The sequence below is a fragment of the Mycetomoellerius zeteki genome, unplaced genomic scaffold, assembly GCF_001594055.1.
Source record: "Mycetomoellerius zeteki isolate Tzet28-1 unplaced genomic scaffold, Tzet1.0 scaffold343, whole genome shotgun sequence".
NCBI lineage: Eukaryota > Metazoa > Arthropoda > Insecta > Hymenoptera > Formicidae > Mycetomoellerius > Mycetomoellerius zeteki.
The window spans coordinates 45,872-63,943 of NW_017257331.1; the positions used below are offsets into that span (position 1 = coordinate 45,872).

General features: G+C 30.8%; 1 protein-coding gene across 1 annotated transcript in view; it reads left to right on the forward strand.

The window, feature by feature from the left end:
* DCX-EMAP (Doublecortin-domain-containing echinoderm-microtubule-associated protein) overlaps positions 1-17,675 on the forward strand; it is a 19,568-nt gene extending 1,893 nt beyond the window's left edge. Inside the window, exons 3-16 of the mRNA XM_018452281.1 lie at positions 911-1,088; positions 9,655-9,894; positions 10,437-10,553; positions 12,629-12,860; positions 13,169-13,464; positions 13,970-14,134; positions 14,369-14,464; positions 14,549-14,686; positions 14,817-15,077; positions 15,343-15,600; positions 16,036-16,198; positions 16,489-16,671; positions 16,979-17,074; positions 17,270-17,675. Of these exons, the coding sequence (XP_018307783.1) occupies positions 911-1,088; positions 9,655-9,894; positions 10,437-10,553; positions 12,629-12,860; positions 13,169-13,464; positions 13,970-14,134; positions 14,369-14,464; positions 14,549-14,686; positions 14,817-15,077; positions 15,343-15,600; positions 16,036-16,198; positions 16,489-16,671; positions 16,979-17,074; positions 17,270-17,538 (2,692 nt within the window). The 3' untranslated portion in view covers positions 17,539-17,675. The remainder of the gene's footprint in view (positions 1-910; positions 1,089-9,654; positions 9,895-10,436; positions 10,554-12,628; positions 12,861-13,168; positions 13,465-13,969; positions 14,135-14,368; positions 14,465-14,548; positions 14,687-14,816; positions 15,078-15,342; positions 15,601-16,035; positions 16,199-16,488; positions 16,672-16,978; positions 17,075-17,269) is intronic.
* Positions 17,676-18,072: the final 397 nt, after the last annotated feature.

Sequence of the window (18,072 nt, forward strand, 5' to 3'; positions counted from 1 at the left end):
ACAATAATGCTGGCATAACATGCAATGAAACCAAGAATGAAACCTTATAAAATATTTTTAAACATTTTTAATAAATCTATAAGCATATGTACTTTATAAATATTATATATGTACTTTAAAAATATTACTCAATGATATATGAATCGCAAATACATATAATTGTGACATTAATAACATTGTAATTATATCGAAAGTATTAAAAATTATTTTGAGAAACCAAATTTTTTTTAAAACTTTTTAGAAAAACGGCGAAAAATATATGAAAAAATTTTGAATAATAATATTTATAAAAAAAGAAATATACGATGCATGTCACTTCTAATCAGTACGTTTATTTAATTGATTAGCATCTTAACTGATATTTTAATTGGAGGATATAAAAATGCTGTTGTGAGTTATGGTTGAAAAATATTATTGGTATAACTGCATTTCCGGGAAAAAATGTTATATATATATATATATATGGACATATTTTATATATAATTATACATATATAATTTTATATAGTGTTATATAATTGTATATAATTATATATTTAATTATTCAAACATTTTTTCCCCCGGGTTATCTTAAAAAAATATTGTATTCTTAAAAAGATAATGTTAATTTACAATTAGACGAGTAAACTGCATTTAAATTTAAATAAATTTTGTTCAAACATATTCAACTGTCTTTATTAATTATAATCTGAATTATACATCAAAACATACCTTTATGTTTTATACATTAGCTTGTGGCATTTTTTTAATTAAAATTTTTATTCTTATTACTCTTTTATCTTGCAGTAATAATCAATAGTTTTAACAATAAGAGAAAATTCATTCGAAATTGATCAAAAGATTTTACAAGAATACCCCGTAGATTTTCGAATTTGCTTTATATTACTTTAGCAAATGTTGCAAATTTTTAGATTTAAACCTGGCCGTGACATTGGTTCTTTGGAGGCTCTATTGGATAGATTATCCCTTCGGATGGACCTGCCAAGAGGAGCGCGCCACATTTTCTCGATGGACGGTGACCGAAAGATTAATCTTGACGAACTCGAGGATGGTGCCTCTTACGTAGTGTCCAGCTATAAGACTTTCAAGGTAAGAAAAATCTTCGATCCATCACATGAATTCGATTATTGTAGAAAAAATAAATTAAAGAAAAATGTTTTGTCCAATTCATATGTATATCGTATTTTAAAGATAAAATTGAATCAACGAAATCTAAGATCAATTTATAATAGTTTGAGTTAAACATATTTATTTATTTAAAATTATTAATTTTACTTTGTATAAATAATATAAGTATAAATTTTTTAAATAAAATAAATACAATTGATAGCCTATGTTATCTTGATAAGAAAGTATAAGAACGCGATTTTATAGATAGCGAAAGTATGTGTTAATCACGCTCGATTAAAGCGCTAGTTGGTAACAAGTAACAACCTCGATACTCGTGAACTTGACTGACGTTGTAAACACGTCTTCTTCAAAGCACGATCGACTTCATCGTGCTACAAATGTGAACATACACTGGCATCTTTTTTCTTCGGCTGTTGTCCACACGCATGAAAAATTACATATTTTCATGGCAAATATGAAAATATGCTTAAGTTTTGTAGCTTTTAAATCTTTATTGTTTTATCTCTTATGCAGTTATGAAAAAATATTAACAATGTTAGTAATACAATATTAGTAAAAATTAATCAATAATAGTAATAGTAATACTCATATCAGAAGAAAATAAAATACGGAATATAAAAAAATATATATCAAATACTCTTTTTCTATAGTACTTATAGGTAAAGGGAGTATTGAGGAATACAACAAAGATTGAAGGAAGAAAGCAAAACATTGAACCTTCCATTGTGAAAATAATTTTTTTACAGACTAATGTTATCACTAGTGTTATTACATATTGTTACCATCGCCATCGTTATCGTAAAGTTATTTATAATTAATATTTCTAAATAATCGTCGAAACACACATATTTATAAGTACACATGTATAAACACGCCCGCACTTTATACAAAAGCCATAAGAACTAAAAAAAAGTAAAAAACACAACTACTAATATTGCAGTAAAGTTTAGTATACCGCTATAAATGTGTCAGAACATAAAATTTTTAAATAACTTTTAAAGAGATGTAATATAGCAACAATTTGTAAGAATGCTTAAATTGTAATAGTGATGATGACGATGACGACGACGATGAAGGGGACGTCGTGTGTATCTGGCCCAGATCAGCTTCCTAAAGCAGGCCACACGCAACGCAAAATTGTATTAATTGCGCGAGAACAGGGAGTTCTTTTCCTTCCCTTTTTAGTATCGAAACAATACAGATTTTAATACCTTATGATTTGTCTTGTTCCCAAATTTTACAGTACTATTTATTTATAATTTATGTATAATTTCTATATTATAATGTAATTTTATAGGAAAAAAACTCGATCAAAAAAGTTTCTCATCATCTGATTGCTTGTCTGGTTTATTGATGCAATGGATGAGAAGCAATTTTATTTTGTCTTACGTCATTGGGCATTATGGTTCACACCCTTCCTTTAGTTCAGAGGTGTGACCAATTTAACTCGTTATGTATTACGATGCACTTTGATGCAATTACGATCCAGTTACTTTGATCGGCAACCATATGCAGGATTATTCTTTAATTCGACAAAGTGGCTGAAGCTTATAATGCATGATTCTTGCATTAAACAACTGGACTTTACGTGCCGATTGACCTTAATTAATCAAATCAGTATTCTCAAATATGTAACCCATTTTACAATTTGATTAATTAAACAGAAAAAAAGAGGAAAGGGAGAGACAATTTGAATATTCAAGATAATCATTTAAGATAAAATATTATTTTTCCATATTAATTTTCTAGATTAAAAAAAAGTTTTTTTAAAAACGAAGCATACGTGAAGTCTAATTTTAATAATTATAATACAAAACTGGACCGATGAGAATTTATTATAAGTGTAATATAAGGAAACAGAGCAACATGAAAGTGATTTTAAAGTGTCAGTTTGTATCGAATATGAGTTTGCGCAGAATAGTCACGTGTACTTCTTCTCAGAGCTTTCCCTCCTTTTTCTCCCCCCACCCCCTTTTTCTTTTCCTTCTTTTTTCTCCCCCGTATTCTTTTTCATAACATTTTTTTCTCTTCTTCTTGTCACGTAATGATAAAATAACTTAGATATATATGTATAAGCCATCCTAGATTTTGCATTGGATGTAGTCCATTTGGTGCTACAAACGCTCCGAAGCATTTGATTGACTACTCTAAAGAAAATAACTTTATTTTCACTAATTGGCTAATCAAAAAATACTTCGAAGCATTTCTAGTACAAAGGACCATAATCACAGTATTGCACTTCCACTTCTGCCGAGATTTTAGTCTAATTTAAAGTTAACTTTTTCTTACCAGAAAAAAAGTTGAACAGAAACTTTTCTGTTTTATTCCTTTACTTTACTAGTTTATTTTAAATTTTTAATGTCAGATATATGTATATATATATATCTTACTAACTAAGTCTTAAAGTTTTGTTGAAGATTACATGAAACTGAATAATCTATTATTATCAGTAAGTAATAAACTTTATTCAATAAATCAAATTTTATTTACAAATGATTACTAAAAGAAGTTACTAAAAGATACCGTGATATACAAAACTCGTGAGGTTCTTTCGGAGTCACTTCTTAATACGTTGCGCGAAATAATATCGGCCTGTTTTGCATTTCCATCATTTCTGACACTCTAACATGTAATATTATACACGTCCTTACAGTACCGCGATAAAGAGTCGTGCCATTAATTAGATTTTTATTATATGTTCGTTCACCTTCGTTCTCTTTTCTTAACACAAATTGCGTGTTTGTTCCTCGCGTTGCTTGCCACGCTATTGGTGACCTAATTACATACTACCAACAAGAAGTTACTATTGACACAATCTCTGCAACTGTATAAAGGAGTAGGATTTTTTCCAAGTACTCCAAAAGTTTGTATTCATACAGGTTACGTTTCAATTTTCAATATTTTCTTAATAATTATGTAGAAAACTATTAATAAAATAGAAATAATGATTTTATTTTCTCAAATTACGAATTTTCCTTGATTCTTCAATGATTTCATAATAGCGACCAATTCGATTTTCTTAGTCAGAACAACCAAGAACGCATGAATCACGGAGTAGTAAGTGGGAGGTAGGAAGGGAGGGGCAATTCCTACTTCCGTTAAGAAGGCTGTTGTAGAGGGTGGTAAGAGAATGGGGGAGAGACCGTATCTCATTGACCGTTGGTCAACCGGCCTCTTGGGATCAATAAACACCAAGTTCTCTTTGCTTGACTTACCTCCGAGAACGCTGCTTTTAAAGATTCAAAGTAATCTTAAAGTTGGGGTCATTGCTCCAGAAAAATTTTGTTTCGTCGCGCGATTATTCTCTTGTCTTTTACTTTTCTTTTTTCTCGAGGATTTTATTTTTGCATTAAAATTTATTTAAACTTACCTTTATTGCGATTATATGTAAATATTATACGTAATTTTCTGTCTTTCCTACGGCTGTATAGCCATTTATTCGTGCGCAGACCGAACGACAATCCCAGCGTTGATATCACCATAATCGATTGTTTGCTGTAGTTCATGTCACCAAGATAGGACGGAAATCAAAGAAATGCGATAAGTGCGTATAATATGTAGTATATAAATGTTTCCATTAACGTTCATTAGATATATTTTTCTTTCTAGCTAGACTTCTTATCCTTCGCAATCGCTACTTTATCGAGCGACGGCTGACGAGTACTCTAGCTATTATTTTCTTCAGCGAATTATTTTTCTGTAATCGCTATGGCACGTTTTGAATCACGAGACCTTGCTATCGTCACGCAACATATATGAGTTAGTTCTTCATTTTTTCATATTGCAAGGATACTCCACGTTAAGTTAAAAACAAGCGGAGGAAGATGTAGAAGAAAAATTGTTTGATGAAACTATGATATAAATTTTCCTCTAAAAACCATTGTATATGGCTTATCAATATCAATTTAAGACGGATTGTCAGTTAATTGTATTGCATTCTCAGTTAAAAAAACTTTTTTTCCAATTATGAATGAACGATAAAATGAAAATTAGTAATTATAATATAATAAATGGAGAAAAATAATATGAAACTCTTTAAAAATATATAAATTGAAGAACTAACTTTTACGTGAATTATTATAAAGTATGTATATATTTGCCGTAAATTATGCTTGCAGTCATAGAACTGAAGGCGTAGTAATGCTTTATTGTGAAGAAATAACTAAAGATATATAATAATTTTTTATTTGCATTTTAAAAGATAGCTTTCAATATAAACACATCTATTTTACTATGTCCTTTTCATGAAAACTACGCAGCTCATAAAACGATTTGTTCTACGTCTCTTATTTGTTTTTCTTTGAGATATTTTTCGTTGATTATACATGATTTATTAAACAGTTTCGTATAAATATCTCATTATGTCTTTGTCATTTCATTTCATTTTCTAAATTTATTCTCGATTTGTCGAGAAATCTTAGAAATTCTTAAGCATTGAGTTTGGCATTAGGAGGCTTATCGGAAAGATTTATTGTCGTGACTTATCAACTGCGCTATTTTTTCTAATCTTTTTTTGGAATTATAATCAATCCAGACGACATTGCACGCGATTGTCGCAATTATATTATAATTTTACACGTATTGTATATATGCACAAAATATATGACGGAAATATTTTAATTGCAAAAAAGTTAATACAATATCTTATTTAGAAAGAGCAATTAAATACAATGATATATATATATGTATAATGAAATTATATACAATCAGAAAACTTGTTTATGTGTGTATGTGTATGTGTAGTGAGTAAAGATGAAATACTAATGTGGGCTAAGAACTAAAGTATTATATCAATATAGGATAGCTTAACGGAAGGGTTGGTCTGCGTGAGAATGAAGTGGCGAGCTGACCTTCATTCTATATGTGAATACGTTCCAACTATTATACTCTTATATTGAGAATACTATACTATATAATATAAAATTGTATAATATGAGTTGCTGATCAACTGACAATAATCTTTCGGTGATAATTATTTACAATAGCTTGCACTAATTTAGACTAATATATATATAAGATAAATTAAATATGAGTAAATGCCCATAAGAGTAGTAGATACTAGGTATTCGTGTGCGAATGTGAAGTTTATTACATGTATATATTACATTATATATATTGAAAAACAATAGATAAATATTTCAACCCGCATTTTGGTCACCCGAATTTTTAGAAATTTGTCAGTAGTCGATCTATCTACATCTCAATAATATGGCATCGAATTCTTTGTAGATATAAGTAATGTCAATTATCGACCATTCCATATCTAATTCAATTAAGATATCGTAGATTTATATTAATCGATAATATCTTTCCAAATACTTAAGAAAGACTTGGAGGGAATATTATATTCTTTATAATACTGCATAATTTTTAATATTAAAAAAATTACGATATAAAAAGTGTCTCATATAAATGACTGATCTTTCGTTAATGGAATAACACGCGTGTTTTGAAATCATAATTCAGCTTATTGGACTATTAGCCTCGTTAGCTCTTTTTTCTTCTTGAGATCTACTTTTAATATTAGTCTTATGTAGCTAATCAAGTTAAGTGCTTTAATATATAGGCTGAATTTCCTGAGAAATCAAGTTTTTTTTCATGAGAGATTTATCAGGAAGGCGTGGGCGTTCTTAATTTCCGCGGATGCTTTTATCGCCTTTTATCGAAACAAGCATTGAGCCCAATAGAACTTCTATCATCCGAACTAACAAGAGGCAAAACGATTCCTATTGATCGTTTGTTAAGATTAGTCGAGACACATGTGATTACTATCAGCTGTCACCCTGATATATTGAACTTTACATATAAAATAATAAATTTTAATAGTTTTAGTTTATAAAAATTGTACGTGCGCACATACTCTCACAAATATATACATGATATATGTATGCTAATTCAATTCAGTATGCTGAAATTAAAAGAATATACTAGAAATTAAGAGAATTGCAACTTTCTTTTATTCATCATTTTTAATGAACATATTGAGCGTGTTCTTGCTGCCGCTTGCATCAATTGAATAACCTTGTGCATTCTTATTTAATTCTAATGTACAATCAAGTACGTTTTTAAAACACTGAATGTTCCATTATCAAATATTTTTACACTGAAAAAAAAAAAAAGATTGACTGTTACAGCAAATTAGATGGCAAAATATAATATAGCATTTTTAATTGGATGAAACAGCCAATTTTTGGTTGTGTTAGTCTATCTGCAATGTCAGTATAGGATTTCGATTGGCTAACGCAACCAAAAATTGGCTGCTGCAGCCAATTAAAAATGCTATGCCATATTTTACCATTCTAATTTACTGCAGCAGCCAATTTTTTCTTTCAGTGTAGTTAAATTTTTACAAATATTTTTTTAATTAACTGAATAATTTCTCTTCTTCTCTTCGATTTTTATTGTGATAAATAAAAAAATGGCACAACAAAGATTATAAACAATCTTAGCTCAAATTATATGTATATATGTATTATATATATATACATATATAATAAAATCGTAAGTTTGAGTTAAAATTGTTTATAATTTGTATCATTTTTTTATTTATTTTATTATGATAAAAATCAAGGAGATGAAGAGAAATTATCTAATTGATAAAAAAAATCTCTGCAAAGATGTAGTTAAAAAATTTTGACAATATGGAACATTCAGTGATTCAAGGATACTCTGTACATTACAAATATTACAATCGAATATGAATTGCACAATGTTATTCAATTGATGTAAACGACAGCAAGGCACGCTCAATATGTTCATTAAAAGTGATGAATAACCGTGAAAAGGGTGTTGCATTCCTTTAATTTCTAGTATCAGCATACTGAATTGAATTAATATTGCTACGCGGAGAATTAAGAGAGGGGTGGAAGAGGAGGTGAAGGGTTAGGGGATGGTCGTCCTTGAGCGACGGCAGCCCTTCATAAGGTATGGTAACGTAAGGTAGAGAAGTGTGGTAGGGGATGTTGCAGCACCCTAGTTCTTCAATACAACTATCCCACCTCTTACTTGCCCCAGTAGTCGTCCATTGAACACAGTCGCGGTTGTACCAACGTGTTCCGTCCGTATTCGAAAGAGAGATAACAATTGTGTCACGCAATTCAAGATTGACGAAAAGATAATTGTAACGGACTTTCACGCCAAATCTCATCATTGAAACTTTTACTGTCGATTGGTGAATTTGATGTTAAAATCGATGTGAACATCTCTTTTCAGTAGATGGTAATAAAGAATCGCGATCTTTCATTATTTTTTTTTACTGCTTCTCCAATTTCTTCCAATATTCTCAATTCTCGATGAGGAAATGCCATTATTCATTTTTTATAACTACGAAAGAGTGAGTGTTAAGAATTGAGATTAAGATTGTGTGTATTACAATTAAAGATTGAGAATTTTCAAGAACGTAATATGAGCAGTGATGGAAGTTTTTTGAATCATCTAAAGTTGTGATCGTAATCAAAGCAATCTTTCACTCATCCGATCTTCATCTGCCTATAAAACATTTGTTTTAACATATTTGTTCAGTTCCTTCCAATATCCATAACAGGAATTTATTTTGATTCTTGTGAAATTATCGTTAACATTAAAATAGATTTAATTGACGATATTCTTCAAAGATCATAAAATAAATTATAAAATCTTAATTTTTCGGATTATGTGAATTTGTATACTGTGCGTTCGATATTGAGTGGCAAAAGTGAAGTGAATCTTCAAAGGAGTCAATTGAGATTCACGATTGAGTCTGCAAGTTTGTCTTCGTCCCAATCGGACGATTCGGAGCCGAATTTTGCTAGACAAGAAATAGAGGACTACTGCAGCGATTCGGAGACTGAATATTATAATCGAGACTTAAATTGCTGGTCAGACAGTTTCGTCGTGTTAATGAGCGATTCCTTTGAAGTGATATCGCTGCCGGCCGACATGATGCAGGTTCTTTGAATGTTATGCGACATTTATTGGATTTAATAAAATATTTCAAAAGAAACTTCAAATTTAAATCTAAACGTGTTCAGAAATAATATGGAATATAATTATAGAAAAGAAAGAAAAAAACGAAATATTTTATTTTTCTTTTTTAAGAATTTAAATTGATGATATCACGAATACACAAGAAAATTAATCTAATTTATTTCAGCATTATGTAGTATAAAATATCTTTAAAAAAGTAACTGACAGTAAAATAAATAATAATGATAATACTATATATACTATATAATGTATACTATAATTTTAAGAATGAAATTAAAATATATTTGGAAAATTCGAGTATCTAATAATTTTAACGTGTATCATAATTCTTCACAGTTTTAAGATGCTTCCCAATTGACATAAATTCAAAGTAACATTAAGTTTATAATTTCTCAACAATGTAACTGTTATGTAACACCGTATTATGTTACATTTATATCGTTGAGTGCGAAATTACAACATTGGTGTTATGTTATTTTGAATTTATGTCGTCTAAGAAGCATCTTAAAATTGTGAAGAATTTATTGCGAACAATATAATTTTAAATTTTCTATGTCAGCCGGCCAGCTACGGGAAGAAAAACAACACCTGGTACACTAGTCCGGCAGGCGGTGGAGGTAGTAGGAGCGGTACCACTGGGACCGTAAGTGGAGTTGGAGGGTGGCAAAGTAGACCGCCAGCGGTACCGAGTCTTAGCCGGAAAGCTTCCATCACTGAAGAAGCGCCACCCCCTGGTGGCGGAAAGCCATCTTCGGGCCGCGTCATTCGTATTGTTAACAATCATGATCATACTGTTCAGGTAGGAGAATTGAGAATTGTTAGTTGTTTACATGCGGCAAAATCGGCCGAGATCTATATATAATTAATCTACGCATTGATTCTTCTCTTAACTCTTGTTAACTCTTCGCTCTGTTTTAAAAAAAAAGAACTTTTTTCCTCTTTTCTCAATCTAAATAATATATACATATAAATAAATAACATGTTTTATATGATAGAATTTTTGTTTTAATTTAAAATGATTTATTTTATTCTGCGTGTTTGTTAATATTATGTGTTCTTTAATTATATAATATAATTTTTCTATTATTTATTTAATTTTAATTTGCGCTTTTTAATTCTTTTTAAATTCCATTTTTATCTATATAAAATTAATTTCTTAAAAAGATATATTTTTTATAAGGAAGATATTTAAACTATTTGAAACATCTGTTTTTGATTATTATTTGTTTTATCTTATTTTACTTAATATCATAAATAATTAAAATTTCCTTTGTTGTTTATACGTTGGTCAATGTAATTTTTAAGGATATACAAACCTTAATGGAATCATTTTTTCATCAGTGCCGAGTTCTACTAAATCTTCGTACATCGCAACCTTTCGAAGAAGTTTTAGAAGATCTTGGACAAGTATTGAAGATGAACGGAGCTAAGAGGATGTTTACTGTTTCAGGACAAGAGGTTAGTTATTATTCAAATTTATTATTTTATAGATTAAAATTAAAGAATACTTAAAACTTGACAAAATTATATATTCTTCTAGTGAATTAAAAATTTATTCTCTTCTGCTATGAAAAATTTAAATTTATTAAATTTTATTAAATAAAATTAATTTACAAATCTATTAAATTCTCATATTTATATACAAAATTAATATCATTTTAAACTTGGTATTTGGAAAGAATCTAGAAAATGTCAGTGCGTGATTTGAAAGTGTAAAAAAGAAAAAAGGCATATGTAAATTTGAGGTATCAGCATTGTACTTGTAAAATCGACTTGGGTGCGACGTTAATCCATAAATATGCATGCCGGACTACGAGGAGAGGCAAGACGGGAGTAAAACTCGAAGCATGACGATAACGGGGTCGGCCCTCGTTTGAGATTTTACGCGAAATGAGGTTGTTATTTGTATGTTCCATAAGTCACCTCTAAAAAAATTCTTTGTTGTTATTACTTTAAAAAATTTTAATTTTATACAGTATACGCACAATAGAATTATAAAAACGAAGTATTCTGTTATAATATATTCGATCTTTACATATAAGAAGTCTTCCGATAATTAATTAAGTATTACATATTACATAAATAAAATTTATCTTATAAACAGTTTATATATTTTGATATAAAAAAAACTGATTTAAAGATTGTATGGATATGTTATATCGCTTTTCGAATTTTTCAAAAACAGCCTGGAAAATCGCAAAAATTAAAGCGTACTTTTGTAAAAAAAGAAATGATATTACTCTAATGTAATATGTAATACTTAATTAATTATCGGAAGACTTCTTATATGTAAAGATCGAATATATTATAACAGAATACTTCGTTTTTATAATTCTATTGTGCGTATACTGTATAAAATTAAAATTTTTTAAAGTAATAACAACAAAGAATTTTTTTAGAGGTGACTTATGGAACATACAAATAACAACCTCATTATTTAAAAAGACAATTTTAGTCTGCCATTTTGAATATAATAAACTTACCTATTCAATATAATCTCATCTAAATTGTCCTTTGTCTGCGCAAGTTGTCAGAATAATCTACATGTGTGACTAAAGCAAGAAACTTGAGTAAGGTGTTTGCAAAGTCCGGTATTGCAGTCAAGATACAGTACGTGATAATCATAATGTTTTACTTTGAAGCTTTTCCACATCATCGATGCGGGCTTTAAAAGCTATTGTATACGACATTCTATATGACAGACTTATACTATACATTAATATTGAAATGCATCGTCACAAGAACTTACGACAAATGTCGAAAAAGGAAAATTAATATCGAACATTACGATTGAATTTTTGTAACATTGTAAATGTCAATAAATTACACGGTTATATATCTCTCACAAGTCACAGGAGGTGGTCGTCATGTAAGTGGAACGTACCCCCACGTGTGTGTAAAAAGGTCAGAGATTCATCTTTTCAGGTCACGATCGTACATGAATTTCAAATGGGCCAATTTTCTTCGTCAAATAGCACGTCATCGACCCCTCTCCTCTTTCTCTGCCTTTTTCTTTTGTTTTTTTGTCTTTCTCTATCTCTTTAATTTTTAATCTTATATTCGAATTGTAATATTTGCATATATTATTAACTTCTTATAATAATATTTAAATATATTTAAGCTTTAGTATATCAAATATATTAGTATATCAAATATATTAGTATATCAAATATATTAAAATATTTAATCGCAAGAATTTATTAATTGATATTTATTATAAATATAAGACTTGCAAAGAAATGAAACATACTCAATTCATAAAAGTTTATGCCATTTTAATGTATATACTGATGTATATAATACTGAGCAAAATCATCGAAAAAATATTTATTTTATAAGAACACATATAGTCTTAAGAGCATAAAGATAAAACTTTTAGAATTTGTCATTTTATGTAGAACGAATCTGTGAGAAAAGAATGAATGCATATTCATATATCAAGTATTCGCAAATCATGTTTTTCATAATTTATTATAGTAAGTAAATATCTAGCAAATGAAATTGCTCTATACTCTTATACAATATGCCGCTAGGTGAGAAGTTTCTCGCAATTGAGGAACGAGTTTGCTGATGTGGATACATTTTATTTGGGTACTGGGTCAGCTCTTGTTGTGGCTGGTGGTGTCACAACATCCCCGGTGCGAAGATCAAGATCACGTGGACCATCCACCGTTGTAGAAGAAGTTAGCCGTCAAAGAAGAGCTCGTAGCAAGAGCAGACCACGAGCTTTGTATGCTCCTGATTCTGAAGTTGTTCGAGTAAACGGTAAAAGTAACTAACGATCAGTCTTGATTAGTTTAATCTTATTATTAGTATTAAAATTGTACGTACTCAAATTAATCAATCAAGTTTTTGAAAAATTTATTAAATAAAAATTATATTATTTTCGGAATATATGATATTTGATCAGAAAATGACAAAGCATTGCAAAATTTACTTGAGAGAGAAAAAAATATTGCAAGGTCTGCTCGATATTTTTAATACTTTCGATGTTCTCATATTTTTTTTTTTTCTTTATAAAAGGCATACTTTAACTTCTGAGTTTAAGAATTAACGTGCTATATCATTAGCAGATTACAGCGTTGTAGAAGTGCTACGTGAGGAACCGGCCAGGGTGACGATCAGAGGACTTAGACGATCATTCTATCCTCCTTCTCATCTGCCTCCAGTTGATAATTCGCCACCTGAGAAGAAGCTGCAACTCGAGTGGGTCTACGGTTATCGAGGAACTGATACTCGCAAAAATCTTTGGGTTTTACCCAGTGGCGAATTATTATATTACGTCGCGGCCGTAGCAATCCTTTTTGATCGAGAAGAGAATGCGCAACGACATTATATTGGACACACAGAAGACATTATGTGCATGGAGGTAGGTAATATTTTCATTCCACAGTACGCAAACAAAAACGAAATAAGAGAATTAGATCCCCAAAAATATTGCACCCTTGTGTTAATTTGAGAAAAAGTCTTTCGAACGTTACAAATATGACGAAATTTCTTCGTCTTTGCATGATGAAAGTTGAATAAATATAATAGTGGAGTCCCATGATGAGGCGTATTTTACCGCGTATCGCGTAACGGCGTAACCAATCAGAAGCGATCCGCTGCTGTGGTTTCGTGTCTTACTGATTACTGATTAGTTACGCGATACGCGGCAAATACGCCTCATGGGACTCCAGTATAAGTTTAATCGTGTTTGTCGAGACATGTATTTTTGGTACTTTTTTTTCACAAAATTAAGTCTTCTCTAATTCTTATTAATAATTAATTATTATTAGTAATAGTGTTATTCATTGCCGTTAAAGTCAAACAATCAACATAATAATATAACTTTTTTGAACAACAAAAAGAAAAACATATACTTCCATTTCTAGGTTCATCCCAGCAGGGAACTTGTCGCGTCCGGTCAAAAGGCAGGCAGGCATAGGAAAGCGCAGCCGCATGTTCGTATCTGGTCAACGGAAACTCTTCTCACTCTATACGTATTTGGCATGACCGAATTTCAAATGGGCGTCTCAGCATTAGCATTTTCACAACTGGTAACTATCTAATTGGTTACAAGTAATTTTTGTTTAAATATTTATTTGGTTTATTTAGTTTATTGAAACAATTGAAAAAAAGAATAAATTGCAAATATTGTATGTACAATGCTTCAAATAAGTGTAGTACATTCAATTATTGACAAATAATAATATTAAAGAATAAATAATAAATTTAATCATAGACTATATAAGAGATGTAAATATAATATCTATAATCATTTGATATTATAGAATGGCGGTAGTTACGTACTTGCCGTGGATTCTGGAAGAGAAGCTATACTTTCGGTGTGGCAATGGCAATGGGGTCACTTGTTAGGCAAAGTAGCGGTAAGTGTATCCTCTTCCTTCCGATTCTTTATTAATTTCTACTTATTGGAAAATTGTACTACATATATATTATATTCATTATAGACTATGCAAGAAGATCTCACGGGTGCAGCATTTCATCCACTGGATGATAATCTTTTAATAACGCATGGGCGCGGCCATTTAACATTCTGGAATCGGCGAAAAGATGGTTTCTTCGAACGAACTGATATCATTAAGCCGGTAAGTAATATTAAATATACAACTCTTATGTGCTGGTAGTTTTAACATTTTGCATCGTATTGCAACTATAATTTTTATTGCAATCTAATAATCTAATTTTTACTATAAAGGTGATTTGATATATTTTCAGCCGTCCCGTACACACGTGACGAGCATCCAGTTCGAACAGGATGGCGACGTCGTCACGGCGGATAGTGATGGTTTTATCACGGTATACTCGGTGGACGCGGACGGGGCATATTTTGTACGAATGGAATTCGAAGCTCATAACAAGGGCATTAGTTCGCTCGTCATGTTATCGGAAGGCACACTCCTCTCCGGCGGCGAAAAGGATAGGAAAATAGCCGCTTGGGACTCATTGCAGAATTATAAACGCATCACTGACACAAAGGTTGAATATTTTTAAAAACTTTAACCGTATGACACACTTTTTAGGCATGCTATTTGGAACTGCCTATCGGATAATTTTTATTCTCTCTCTCTCTACTTTGCTTTTAATTCCCTCCTTTTCCTAGAAGCGGTTTAAGCAAAAATGATATTTTAATTCTAATTCCGATTAATTATTTAAGTTTTTTGTTTAAAGCCTGTTATGTCAATAATTTAAGACGAATAATCCGGTGATCTTTATTCAAAGGGGTTAATTTTACATTACACAGCTGCCAGAATCGGTAGGTGGAGTCCGCAGTATATATCCGCAACGTCCCGGTCGAAACGACGGAAACATTTATGTGGGAACTACACGCAACAATATTCTTGAAGGTTCTCTACAAAGAAGGTTCAACCAAGTCGTATTCGGCCATGGTAGACAACTGTGGGGTTTGGCGGTTCATCCTGATGACGAGGTCTTTGCTACTGCGGGACACGACAAAAATATCGCTCTCTGGCGAAGGCATAAGCTATTGTGGACCACGCAGGTAAATTTCATAAAAATATTAGTCTTATAATTTGTCACAAATAGTGTGTCACATATTATTATAATAACTCGAAATATGTATGAGAACAATTGTCACGGCAACGGAATAATTTTAAAAGCTGCACGTGATATTTCATATTCAAAATAATTACAAGTTTATTATAAATAATATCTATTCTGAAAATATCTATTGATAAAAAATTGATAAGAATAAAATAAATAATCAAATATCTGATGCATAATTCCATTCTGATTTTCTGGCATGTTCTTTTTTTAGATCCGATTTTTTGTTTAATTATGCTATTCTTTATAAAGCTTTTTAGGCTTTCATTTTTTATTTATTTTCGGTTTTTTTTTAAATAAAAAAACGAGAAGGAAAAGGTCGATATTCTTTATATATACGTAAGCACATATAATGTCATGTCATAAATTTTAGGTGGGTTTCGAGTGTATATGCATAGCCTTTCATCCATTTGGCGTGGCATTAGCAGCCGGATCATCGGAAGGTCATCTTTTGGTACTTGCGGCTGATACCGGTGCAGCCGTGGCGACTCTGAGAGTGTGTGGATCGCCCCTGTCTTGCATCGGATACAATCCTAGTACGACACAAGTTTATTTCGAAACATATTGAATACTATACAAATTCAAATTAGTAGAAAGTTAATTTACAAAAACATTAAAAAATAATATTCTAATCGAACAATTCCCACTTTTGTTTTCAACATCTTTTTAAGGGTTTATAAAATTTACTTTAATCTACTGTCTGCATCATAATTTTCATTTACTTTTTTTTAATACTTTTACATATAACATCGCGTGTAAGGCGAATTATTTCTATGCCTATGTAAAAATATATATAGGTTCAATATATTTTTGTCTGCCTGAGCAGCTGGAGAAATCGTGGCTATGGGTTCTCAAAACGGCAGCGTATATCTTTTTAGAGTATCTAGAGATGGATTTTCATATAAAAAGAGCAACAAGATCCGCGGCACGCAGCCATTAATGCAGCTTGATTGGAGTTCTGACAGTCGTTTTCTTCAAACCGTCACTCAAGATTATGATCTCCTGTTTTGTAAGTTTTCGTCTGTTATGTATTCTTGAATATCATACTTCCTTTTGACTGCTGATTCCATCTAATTCTGCTTTATTATTTTTATAGCCAATAGAGTTTTCGATTTTTATTAACTTTTAATAAACTATAAACTATTATCTTTATATAACATGAACAAATATTACGTGTTTAATTAATCCAATAGATATGAGAAATTAATAAACATTCCCAATTGGAAATGATAAATTAGTTAGAATAAAAAAACTTTGTGAAAAAGACTTGGACACATTCTACTTTGTGTATATTCCAATGTAAACTTTGCTTCTAGGGGACGTCAAGGTACTATCGTCAGAAAAAAGCCCATTGGTTATGAAAGATGTCAAGTGGTACACCCACAACTGTACTGTTGGTTATATGACTTCTGGTTAGTTCTTTGTTATTCACTATAGATATAAGAGAAATAGTTAGACATAGCATTAATAGAGGAACAGGGTTTAAGCATAGAAGAAACATAGAAGGAGAATGTGAAATACTCTTGAAACATGGACGAAAATCTAGAGTAGCTCTTGAAGTAGCAAAAATGATTGAACAAGTAAAATTTTTACGCTTATATTTGCAGGGCAATGGAACAACCGTTACTATCCATTGACCACAGTTGTCACTACCTCTAGTAGATCAGCAGCACACGATATGCTGATAAGCGGTGATGCTGAAGGGTATCTTCGACTCTTCAGATATCCATGTACCAGCGCCAAAGCTGAATATGTCGAGGAAAAGGTGTATAGTTCGTTGGTGGCCTGTGCCAGATTCCTCTACAACGACCAGAATGTCGTCACTGTCGGTGGTACTGACGCTGCCTTGATGCTTTGGGAATTGGTCGACGAATAAATATAGAGTCACTAGAACACCCTACTTATTGTTCATGTATGTCGTAGCGACAAATACGGGCGCTGGCGCCTTTTAGTAGATTTTAAGCGACGAGAGAGATGAGCTTCTTTGGGAGTCTTTTGGTGAATTTAACATATAAAAAAAATACCCATTAAATAATATAAAAAGTGTAAATACGTGAAGGAAATTATCACAAATCGTTTTTTTTTTCTTCAATTTCAATTAGAAAATCCAATTCGACACCAGTTTATTTGAGCATTTTAGATATTGATTATGTATTTTTAACACGAGGATTTATAGTTTCATTATGATATGATCTATTCAATTCGCACTTGATTCTAAATTTTGTTGCTTCAACATATAAGATATTTTATTTCATACGAACAGAACTTTAAAGATGGATTTAACACTGAAAGACAATAATAAAATTATATCATACAAGTGTATATGAATCTTGTTTTTGTGATCGATTACTTTTACAGCTCGATAATTCTTGTACAGGATAATTTAAAACTTTGCTGATCTAAAAAATTT